The sequence below is a fragment of the Leucoraja erinacea genome, chromosome 9, assembly GCF_028641065.1.
Source record: "Leucoraja erinacea ecotype New England chromosome 9, Leri_hhj_1, whole genome shotgun sequence".
Taxonomy (NCBI): domain Eukaryota; kingdom Metazoa; phylum Chordata; class Chondrichthyes; order Rajiformes; family Rajidae; genus Leucoraja; species Leucoraja erinaceus.
The window spans coordinates 23,392,127-23,403,271 of NC_073385.1; the positions used below are offsets into that span (position 1 = coordinate 23,392,127).

At 44.9% G+C, this 11,145-nt stretch overlaps 1 protein-coding gene across 1 annotated transcript in view; it reads right to left on the reverse strand.

Annotated features, from left to right (window-relative positions):
- The window catches only part of lrrc9 (leucine rich repeat containing 9), a 142,816-nt gene that overhangs the window by 128,445 nt on the left and 3,226 nt on the right, over nucleotides 1–11,145 (reverse strand). The window contains exons 2-3 of the mRNA XM_055640334.1: nucleotides 5,524–5,623; nucleotides 71–289 (exon numbers count right to left, since the gene is read on the reverse strand). Of these exons, the coding sequence (XP_055496309.1) occupies nucleotides 71–289; nucleotides 5,524–5,577 (273 nt within the window). The 5' untranslated portion in view covers nucleotides 5,578–5,623. The remainder of the gene's footprint in view (nucleotides 1–70; nucleotides 290–5,523; nucleotides 5,624–11,145) is intronic.

Sequence of the window (11,145 nt, forward strand, 5' to 3'; positions counted from 1 at the left end):
AAAAGAGAGAAACATATTCCTACTATCCATAATTAGTATTTGAAAGTCTCCAACAAAACATGCATCTCACCACTAAATGGGACTCTGTGATCCATAGTTCAGAAAGCAAAGGACAGGCTTCCAAACCTTCAATTCGTTTGATGTCTTGCTTCACCAAGGTAAGAACAACTAAATTTGGAAAGTTTAGAAGTCCCACCATTCGAGGATATCCCGAGAAAAACATTTCTAGTTGAATGATTTGTGCTCCTTCCTGCGCAATCTTCTCATATGATAATCCATTACATGCACACTGACATGCAAAACAAAAATAAATGGAACAGATGAGTTTCAATATTATTTATTAGCTTTCCAAAATGTGCTTTTCTGAAGCCACATTTACAACAGTAAAAGCCAAATCATAAAGTCTATAACATATAAATAGGGTACTTAAAATGATCACAATTATAGGTCTGTACCAAAACATAAAATTCCTAAAGAACTCAGCGAGTCTGGCAACATCTGTTTTGGACACTTCTTCAGACTGGTAGCTGGAGGGGAGAGAAAGCTGGCGAGTAAGGGTCTAAGCCTGTTAACCAATAGGTGGATACAGATGTGGTGGGGGGGGGGGGGGGGGGGGGGGGGGGGGGGGGGGGAGAGATTAGCAAGGGACAAAGGAGGCAAAAAGGTGTCAGATAAGCAGATAGCAAGAGTGATATGTAAAGCCAAACGGAGGGATATAGGTGGAAAGGGGAAGAAGGGGGAAGAAAGGGTGGGATGAAAGGGAAATTAGGGTCGGGGTTGGGAGGAGTGTATGAAGGAGCAGGGTGACTGGGGGCTGGGAGTCTGTAGAAGGTTCCCAACCTGAAACAATTATACAAGACGTCGATAAGGCCACGTTTAGAGTGCTGTAGACAGATAAGATTGCCCTGCCATAGGAAGAATGGTGTTAAATGGAAAGGGTGCAAGAAAGATTTATGAGAATGATATCGGTCTGGAGGGTTTGAGATAAAGTGAAGTAGGATCTTTTTCCCGAGAGCATAGCAGCCTGAGGGTTGACCTTGCAGAGGTATGCAAAGTTCACACCTTTAATAGAGTACAGCCACAGTGGAATGGAGTATTAAGCTAGAAGGCATCAATTTAAGGTAAGAACGGAAAGATTTCAAAGGGCCTTTTTCCATACAAAAAGTGATGTGTACATGGAAGTAGCTGCCAGAGAAAGTAGTGGATACAGAGACAATGGAGACATGTAAAAGACACTTAGAAAGGAAAAATGTTGAACCAGATGCAAGCAAGAGGAATTAACTCAGTTCGGCAAATTGGTTGGCATGGATGCATTGGGTTGAAGGGCCTGTTTTAATGCTATATAACTGTTCCTCATTGCCAGGAAGTTTAAAACATTCTTCCCGGTATATTCTTTTGGGAAGATATGCTTTATTTAGCCATATCACTGCTTCTTCTTACTCAACACACTCTCACTACTTTGAGCCCATTGATTGTCATCGCTCCATCTTGATTTTTTTTTTAAACTTACTCTGCCAATGATCATTTCCCCGAGCCTTCCCCCCCCCCCCCCCCCCCTTTTCAAACTGTCTTTCTCCATTCCAAACGCAGGCCAGTCATTTATTTCCTCCTGTGAATCCCTCTACACCAACAAAAGTCTTTCCTGATTATGAATTCCATTACCCTCATAAACCACCAGCTAACTACCAGCACAGTGGCACAGATGGTGTTGCCATTTCCAAAGATATGCTTTTGTTGGGTTGATTAGTGACTGTAAATTACACATAGTGTATGCAAATGGCAAGAGAATCGTAAGGTGTTAATAGACCACGTTACAGGGAAAGAAATTATTGACAATACTGCTGTCATGGGCTGAATAACCTCTTGATACATCATATTGATATAAATTATGTCTAAACTACTTGCAAATTGCATTGACTACAATGGCAGAGGTTCTACATGTGGGATTCAATGTGCAAGGCCTAGTCCATCGCACTATCGACTTAGCATTCTGCACAGGACTACTATTCTCTCATCTTATTAGGCATGTTATAATTTAGTCAGTCATCCAGCACATAAACAGGATGTTCAGCCACCATATCCATCTTGACCATTAAGTAGAAACAACAAACTGCAGTTGCTGGTTCATATCAAAGTCTAGTCAATAGACATAGACAATAGACAATAGGCGCAGGCGTAGGCCATTCGGCCATTCGAGCCAGCACCGCCATTCAATGTGATCATGGCTGATCATCCCCAATCAGTACCACGTACCTGCCTTCTCCCCATATCCCCTGCCTCTGATATTTTTAAGAGCCTATCTAGCGTGTCTTGAAAGCCCAGAGAACAATCGTCTATGAGAATCAGACTCACCACTCTCTGTGATCTCCTCTCAAATCCTTACTAAACTCCACCAATATCGGGAACAAGCCCCTCTAGCTGCCCTTAATCTATTTTTCAATCAGCAAACTATGACAAGCCCAGTCCTGCCATCCCGGCATATGACAGTCCTGCCATCCTGGGAATTAACATTGTAAACCTACGCTGCACTCCCTCAATAGCAAGAATGTCCCTCAAATTAGGGGACCAAAACTGCACATAATACTCCAGGTGTGGTCTCACTAGGGCTCTGTACAACTGCAGAAGGACCTCTTTGCTCCTATATTCGATTCCTCTTGTTATAAAGGCCAACATGCCATACGCTTTCTTCACTGCTTGCTGTGCCTTCATGCTTACTTTCATAGACTAATGTACAAGGACCCCCAGGTCCCGTTATAGTTCCCCTTTTCCCAACTTGACGCCATATAGATAGTAATCTGCCTAATCCACCTAGCAGGGTCAGGGAATATGGGGAGAAGCCAGGAACGGGGTACTGATTGGGGATGATCAGCCATGATCATATTGAATGGCTGTGCTGGCTCGAATGTCTGAATGGCCTACTCCTGCACCTATTGTCTATTGAATGGCCCTGGTCTTTTCCCACCTTCAGCTCTTCACCACCCCCCACCGCACCCCTACTTTCCGTCTGAAAAAGGTTCCAACCGAAAACGTCACTGATCCTTTATCTCCAGAGTTGCTGCCTGATCCACTGAGTTGCTCCAGCACTTTGTGCCTATCTCTGACGATCAAGTATCTATGTGCACATCTCATTTTACACTCCCTTTGGTGGTGTATTCTAGATTCTAACCATTCTCTGGGTAAAGAAAATACTTCCTTAGATCCCCTCTAAACCTCTAACCGCTGACAAACTCTCGCCCTCTGGTTGTAGAGACCTCTGCCAAGTGGAAGAGGTTCCTACTGTCTACACTATCTGTGCCCCTCAGAAGTTTTAAGTTATTTTAAATCTCTATCAGATCCCCTCTCAGCCTTCTTTACTCCAAAGAAAACATACCCAGACTATCCAGTCTATGCTTTTAACTGGAATTCTCCATCCTGGTAAACCTGTCCTATGTAATTATATTTAGTGAACAGAAAAGCACATAATCTTCGAGCTGTGACCCAACGATTGGTTCATAAAGTTGAATCTTAACCTCCCTGCTCATATTTCCTACCCACTAGCAAATGAAGGCAAGTATCCCGAACACCTTATCAACACCGTATTGACATGCGCCGCCACATTTACAGATCCTTGGATATGTCCACCAAGATCTCTCAATTTCTTAGTTCTCCTTAGCACTCAATTATTTATTGTATTTATTCTACTCTTATTATTAGATTCATGGCGATGTACATACTAAAAACAAGCTTTTCAGCCCGCCATATCTATGCCAACATTCATGCCAATTGATACAAATCCCACTTGCTACATCAATTCCATATCTCTCTATGGTTCGTTCATTCCAGTACCTATCTAGATGCCTCATAAGTGGTTTCTGTTCCTACCTCCACATCCTCATTTGACTGCTCGTTGCTAATATAAACTACTCAGTTAAAAATATACCCCTCAGGTCCCCTTTGAATCAGTACCACATAAGAATAGGACCTTCAGCCCATAATGTCAGTGTTGACTATGGTGCCAATTTAAATTATTCCCATCCACCTAAACATTGCTAGATATCCCTCTATCCCATGCCTGTTCGTCTGCCTGTCGAAATGCCTCTTGAATGTTGCTATTGTATCTGCTTTCACCATCTCCCTGGGCAGTACATTCCAGGCACCTGTCACTCTCGGAGTACAATAACAGGCCTGGCAAATGTACTTTGAACTTTTCCCCTCTCAACTTAAATACATGTCTTCGTGCATTCAACATTTCCACCCTTTCCACTGTGACTGTCTACCCTATTGATGCCTCTCATAATTTGATAGATTTCTATCAGGTCGTTCTTCAGCCGCCATTGCTCCAGAGAAAATAATCCAAGTTTGTCCAATCTCTCCTTATTGCTAACACTCTCATCCTTATGAACCTCTTCTGCACTGTCTCCAAAGCCTCCACATTCTTCCTGTAATGTTCAGATTTACTAGAATGTTGCCTGGGTTTCAGCAACTAAGTTACAGAGAAAGGTTGAACAAGTTAGGGCTTTATTCTTTGGAGCGCAGAAGGTTAAGGGGGGACTTGATAGAGGTCTTTAAAATGATGAGAGGGATAGACAGAGTTGACGTGGATAAGCTTTTCCCACTGAGAGGAGGGAAGATGCAAACAAGGGGACATGACTTGAGAATTAAGGGACAGAAGTTTAGGGGTAACATGAGGGGGAACTTCTTTACTCAGAGAGTGGTGGCTGTGTGGAATGAGCTTCCAGTGAATGTGGTGGAGGCAGGTTCGTTTTTATCATTTAAAAGTAAATTGGATAGTTATATGGACGAGAAAGGAATGGAGGGTTATGGTCTGAGCTCAAGTATATGGGACTAGGGGAGAATACGTGTTCGGCACGGATAGAAGGGTCGAGATGGCCTGTTTCCGTGCTGTAATTGTTATATTATATTATATTATAATGTCATGACAAGAACAGCACATAAATTATTTCCTTTGTCCTCCCAAAGTACATCATTTTGCACTTGTCAGGATTACTCTTATTCCTCAGCCCACCTGACCTTTATAGCAAGAGGGGTCGAGTATAGGAGCATAGAGGTCCTTCTGCAGTTGTACAGGGCCCTAGTGAGACAATACCTGAAGTATTGTGTGCAGTTTTGGTCCCCTAATTTGAGGATGGACATTCTTGCTATTGAGGGAGTGCAGCGTAAGTTTACAATGTTAATTCCCGGTTTGGTGGGACTGTCATATGCTGAGAGAATGGAGAGGCTGGGCTTGTACACTCTGGAGTTTAGAAGGATGAGAGATAGCAGAGTCAGGTGATAAGGGGAGAAGGTAGGAACGGGGTACGGATTTGGGATGATCACATTGAATGGTGGTGCTGGCTCGAAGGGCCGAATGGCTTACTCCTGCACCTATTGTCTATTGTCTATTAATGACTATTAGGTGTTATTTTTGCCATGCTTCCAATGGCAAATCTAATATATTAAAGCGAAACTAATTTCTAAAGAAAATAATGCATAATTTACTTTCTGAAACATCAGCCACGATGACAATTGATGTGATGTTCTTACCAGCTCTTTGAAAATGTCTTCTCCTCCATTCTGTGGTTGGCTCATCCTTTTCATCTTTAGAAGTGATCCATTTTGTACATGTCAATATACAAATTAACTTCTGAAGAGTTAAATAAAAAATCAAGCAATTTCCTGCAAATCTAATAAAATGTATTATTTCAAAAATATCTAACTTAAAGGAAGCCAGGAAACAAGCAGGCAAGATCATCTCTGACCCCTCTCACCCTGGCCACAAACTCTTTGAATCACTTCCCTCTGGAAGGAGACTCCGGACTGTCAAAGCTGTCACAGCCAGACATAAAAACAGTTTTTTATTCATGAGTAGTTGCTCCACTCAACAGCCAAAAATCTGTAGCCTCCCTTTGATCTGGTATTTTGTTGATTCACATGCTTGATCAATGGTGTTTTATCATTAATGTTTTATTATTATTAATGTTTAGTGTTTTCTGAGTCATTCGTAACTGTCACTGTATGTCATGTTGTTACTTGTGGGCGGAGCACCAAGGCAAATTTCCGGTATGTGAATACTTGGCCAATAAACTTACTTACTTACTTAATTTGCAATGGATCAGCACAGTATGCAGCAGGAGTGCTGCTACCTCACAGCTTCAGTGATCTATGTCCAATAATAACCCCCAACACTGTCTGTGGATATTGAATGTTCTCCCGGTGTAGGTTTTTCCGCCTTGCTCCTATCTCCTCACATATACATTGACATGCTTGGTGGAAGGTTAATATTCAACAACTTCAAAAATCAAGAGAAGGGGAATTAAGAATCAGAGGACATAGGCTTAAGATGAGATGGGTAAAGTTTAATAGGAACCTATAGGTAATGTTTTCACAGTGGGTGGTGGGTGGTTAAAACGAGTTGCCACAGGAGATAGTTGCGGCAGATAGTATAACAGTTAAAATACACTAGACTAAGTGGGACCCGTTGGGTCCCTGTCATTCAAGAGGCTTGGTCCCCCAACGCAATATTCCACCACTCACCCATGGCCCCCAACTGCACAGCCGCAGCTCATTTCCCCTCATCCCTAGCACTCTCCCCCTCCCCTTCTTTCCCCTCTCCTCCTTCCCTCCTCCAATCCCTCCCTCCCTTCTTTCCCCTTCCCTTCAGTCATTCCCTCCTTGCATAACACCCCTCCCTACCACCCTACCCCCCACCTCCCCCTATCCCCCCACAATCCCTCCTCACCTCCGCCACTGACCTCCTCTCCCTCTATTCCCCACTGCATACCCCCCCTCCCTCTATTCCACCTCCCCCCCCTCTCCTTCTTCACTCTTTTTCCTCTCTTCCTATCCTCCCAAATCTCTCCCTCACCTCTCCTTTCCCCTACCCTCAGTCACTCCCTCCCTCCTTCCATAACTCCTCTCCCCACTCCCCTCCTCTATCACCTCTCCTCCCCCACGATCTCCGGGTTGCCGCTCCTCTCCCTTCTTGCGTGCCCCGGAGGAGCATCAGCCGTCTGTGCCCTCAGAACCAGGCCTCGGAGCCAGGTCTTCAGGCCAGCAGTTACAGCCATGCCGGCGTGTGGGTGGGAGGGGTATCACTGGGGAGGGGGCAAGAGCCAGCGAGGGGGACCAAAGGAGAAGGGGTTGGAGCTGTAGTGCGTGGCGATGGCAGTTCTTTTGGGACTCACAGCAGGCGCTAGACCCTCTCCTATTCCGGGATCAGATTCCCTCAGCTCCAGTAATGACGCAATGGCGCAGGAAGGGGTGTACCGTCCCGAGTAGTGACAGGAGAAAAGACTAATCTGCACGGCACTGACTGGCAGGAGAGGAGATCGATCTACGCACGCGTTTTTTAAGATTTTTAAACCTCGCTAATTTTATAATATACCACAGATCGGAAAAAACATGTTGCACTTGCAGCACAGGAGAACGGTGAATGAGCTGGTGAAAAATCGTAGCGTTATCGCGCACCGTTTTTGCGCAAATAGAAAAATCACCCAAACCGGAAGAGCACAAGATCAGAGATTTAGTTATGTATAGATAGATTTGGGCAGGTACATAGATAGGAAAGGTTTAGAACAATATGGACCAAATGCGGGCAAGTGTAGATAGGGCATCCAAGAGCCGAAGGGTCTGTTGCCATGCTGTATGACTCTAAAACTGCAAGAATATCCTTAGTGGGTTTTAAAGAATACTAGACTAAGTGGGACCCAACGGGTCCCAGCATCACATGGGAGGGCTGGTCTCCCATCGCAATATACCGCTCCACCAATTCAATATTGGGGCTAGTGGGGGGGGGGGGGGGGGGTTCTGGAGCGCTAGTATCTAGTATGGGTGCTATGGGCTGAAGGGATTGGTTTCCAGAGGGTTATTGTATGGACATTGTGGGCCGAATGGATTCTTGGGCTGGCGGCTCAGTCACTCAAGCCTGTTGCACTGGCAGCTCACTCACGCATGGCTGGTGGGCTGGCAGTTGACTCCCAGCTATTCCTTGAAATTCCATTTCAAGCAGGTGCAAGGCCACCAAATTTAAGTGCAGTTTCTTACCACTTATGGCAAGGTACAAAGCCACCAAATTCAAGTGCAGTTTCATACCATTTCAAGCAGGGTGCAAGGCAACTAAAGACAGCAAGTCGTGACCTCTTCCTCCTCCACCTTGCAGAGACTGAGACACGCCCACACTTCTGGGTATTATAGTCCCTCCCCTTCCCACCAGAAGGGGCGTGACCTTCAAGGCGTGATTGACAGGAGAGAATCTCACCATTTTTAAAACACTAATAACATTTTTATTCTTCATTGATGGGACAAATCCTCAGCACCTGATGAGCGGAGGGGAGTTTCTGAGTAAGATGGCCAAAAATCACAGCCGTACATGGTAGAGATTTTTTCTAAAATCAATATAAAGCGCAAACAGGAAGTGGTCAAGATTAGACTTTTAATTATATAGAAGGCAAGGCAACTTGAAATTAGGCAAGGCAACTTTAATTAGACAAGGCAACTTTAATTAGGCAAGGCAACTTTAATTACGCAAGCCAGCTTTAGCATTTCCTAACCAAAGGTAACACAGCTTTAGCATTTCCAAACCAAAGCTTTAGCATTTCCAAACCAAAGGCAACATCGCTTTAGCATTTCCAAACCAAAGGCAACACAGCTTTATCATTTCCAAACCATATTTCAAACCACATTAAGGCCACTGACAGGTCAGTAAAACCACTCACAGTTTAGTAGACATGTGTTCAGTGTTTTTCACAGCTCAGACTGAGAGCCGTGACCCTCTCGCTCCCCCATCTTACAGAGACTGACTGAGGCACTCAACACTTCCGGGTTTTATTGTCCCTCCGGAAGGGGCGTGGCCCTCAGGAGAGAGAATCTCAACATTTTTTAAATACTAATAACTCTTTTATTTTTCATCGATGGGAAAAATCCTCTTGTCCTGCGCAGCGGAAGGGGGAAGATGGCCAAAAATCACAGCCTTAAGTGGCCCTGCACCCTGCTTGAAGTGGTAGGAAACTGCACTTGAGTTTGGTGGCCTTGCACCCTGCTTGAAGTGGTATGAAACTGCACTTGAATTCGGTGGCCTTGCACCCTGCTTGAAGTGGTCGGAAACTGTACTTGAATTTGGTGGCCTTGCACCCTGCTTGAAGTGGTAGGAAACTGCACTTCAATTCAGTGGCCTTGCATCTTGCTTGAAGTGGTAGGAAAATGCACCTGAATTTGGTGGCCTTGCACCCTGCTTGAAATGGTATGAAACTGCACTTGAATTTGGTGGCCTTGCACCCTGTTTGAAGTGGTAAGAAACTGCACTTGAATTTGGTGACCTTGCACCCTGCTTGAAATGGTAGGGAACTGCATTTGAATTTGGTGGCCTTGCACCCTGCTTGAAATGGAATTTCAAAGAATAGCCGTGAGTCAACTGCCAGCCCACCAGCCGTGAGTGAGCTGCCAGCACATCAGGCTTGAGTGACTGAGCTGCCACCGCAAGAATCCATTTGGCCCATAATGTTCATACTAGCCCTCTGGAAACCAGTCCCTTCAGCCCACAACACCAATACTAGCGCTCCAGAAAGTGCGCCCCCTCCCACCCCTCCACTGGCCACCAATATTGGAATTGGTGGGGAGGTGGAATATTGCGTTGGGGGACAAGCCCTCCCATGGGTCTAGTGGGTCTAGTATATGTTAATGATTTGGAAGAAGGAATTAGGAGTGTAGACTTTCAGAAAGCGTTTGATAAGGCCCTGCATGGGAGATTGGTGACTAAAATTAGAGTACATGGTATTGGGGGTAGGGTGTTGACGTGGATAGAAAATTGGTTTGGCACACAGCAAGCAAGGAGTAGGAGTGAATGGGTCCTTTTCGGAATGGCAGGCAGAGGCAAGTGGAGTGCCGCAAGGCTTGGTGTTGGGGCCGCAACTGTTTACCATATATATTAATGATTCGGAAGAGGGAATTAGGAGCAACACTAGCAAGTTTGCGGATGACACAAAGCTGGGTGGCAGTGCGAACTGTGAAGAGGATGTTAGGAGGTTGCAGGGTGACCTGGACAGATTGAGTGAGTGGGCAGATGCGTGGCAGATGCAGTATAATATAGATAAATGTGAGGTTATCCACCTTAGGGGCAAAAACAAGGGGGCAGATTATTATCTCAATGGGGTTAGGTTAGGTAAGGGAGAGGTGCAGCGAGATCTGGGTGTCCTTGTACACCAGTCACTGAAAGTTGGCGTGCAGGTACAGCTGGCAGTGAAGAAAGCTAATGGAATGTTGGCCTTCATAACAAGAGGATTTCAGTATAGGAGTAAAGAGGTTCTTCTGCAGTTTATAGGGCTCTGGTAAGACCACATCTGGAGTATTGTGTACAGTTTTGGTCTCCTCATTTGAGGAAGGACATCCTTGTGATTGAGGCCGTGCAGCGTAGGTTCACGAAATTAATCCCTGGGATGACTGTCATATGAGGAAAGATTGAAAAGACTAGGCATGTATTCACTGGAGTTTGGAAGGATGAGGGGAAATTCTTACAGAAACATATAAAATTATAACAGGACTGGACAAGTTAGATGCAGGAAAAATGTCCCAACGTTGGGCGAGTCCAGAACCAGGGGCCACAGTCTTAGAATAAAGGAGAGGCCATTTAAGACTGAGGTGAGAAAAAACGTTTTCACTCGGAGAGTTGTGAATTTGTGGAATTCCCTGCCACAGACGGCAGTGGAGGCCAAATCACTGGCTGGATTAAAGAGAGAGTTAGATAAAGCTCTGGGGGGTAGTGGAATCAAGGGATATGGGGAGAAGGCAGGCACGGGTTATTGATTTGGGACGATCAGCCATGATCACAATAAATGGCGGTGCTGCCTCGAAGGGCCGAATGGCCTCCTGCTGCACCTATTTTCTATGTTTCTATGTTTTAGATAGTAATTCCCCAGTTTGAACTGGCTTCTGAATGCCCAGCCGTCAATGGTAGTTAATGGTAATTATTCATTTAAAAGTTGAAGCAATCTATGCTTCAAAGACCAGAAATGTAGTAGGTGACTGAAAGACCCACAATGCTTTTGCAGGATGACTCCAAGCAGTAATCGGAGATAGATCAGCCATTCATAAGATCATGATTCTTCTTCTACCTCTGCACCAATTTTCTGCTCCGATCACATTTCTCTTGATTACCCAAAATAGCTAAAAATA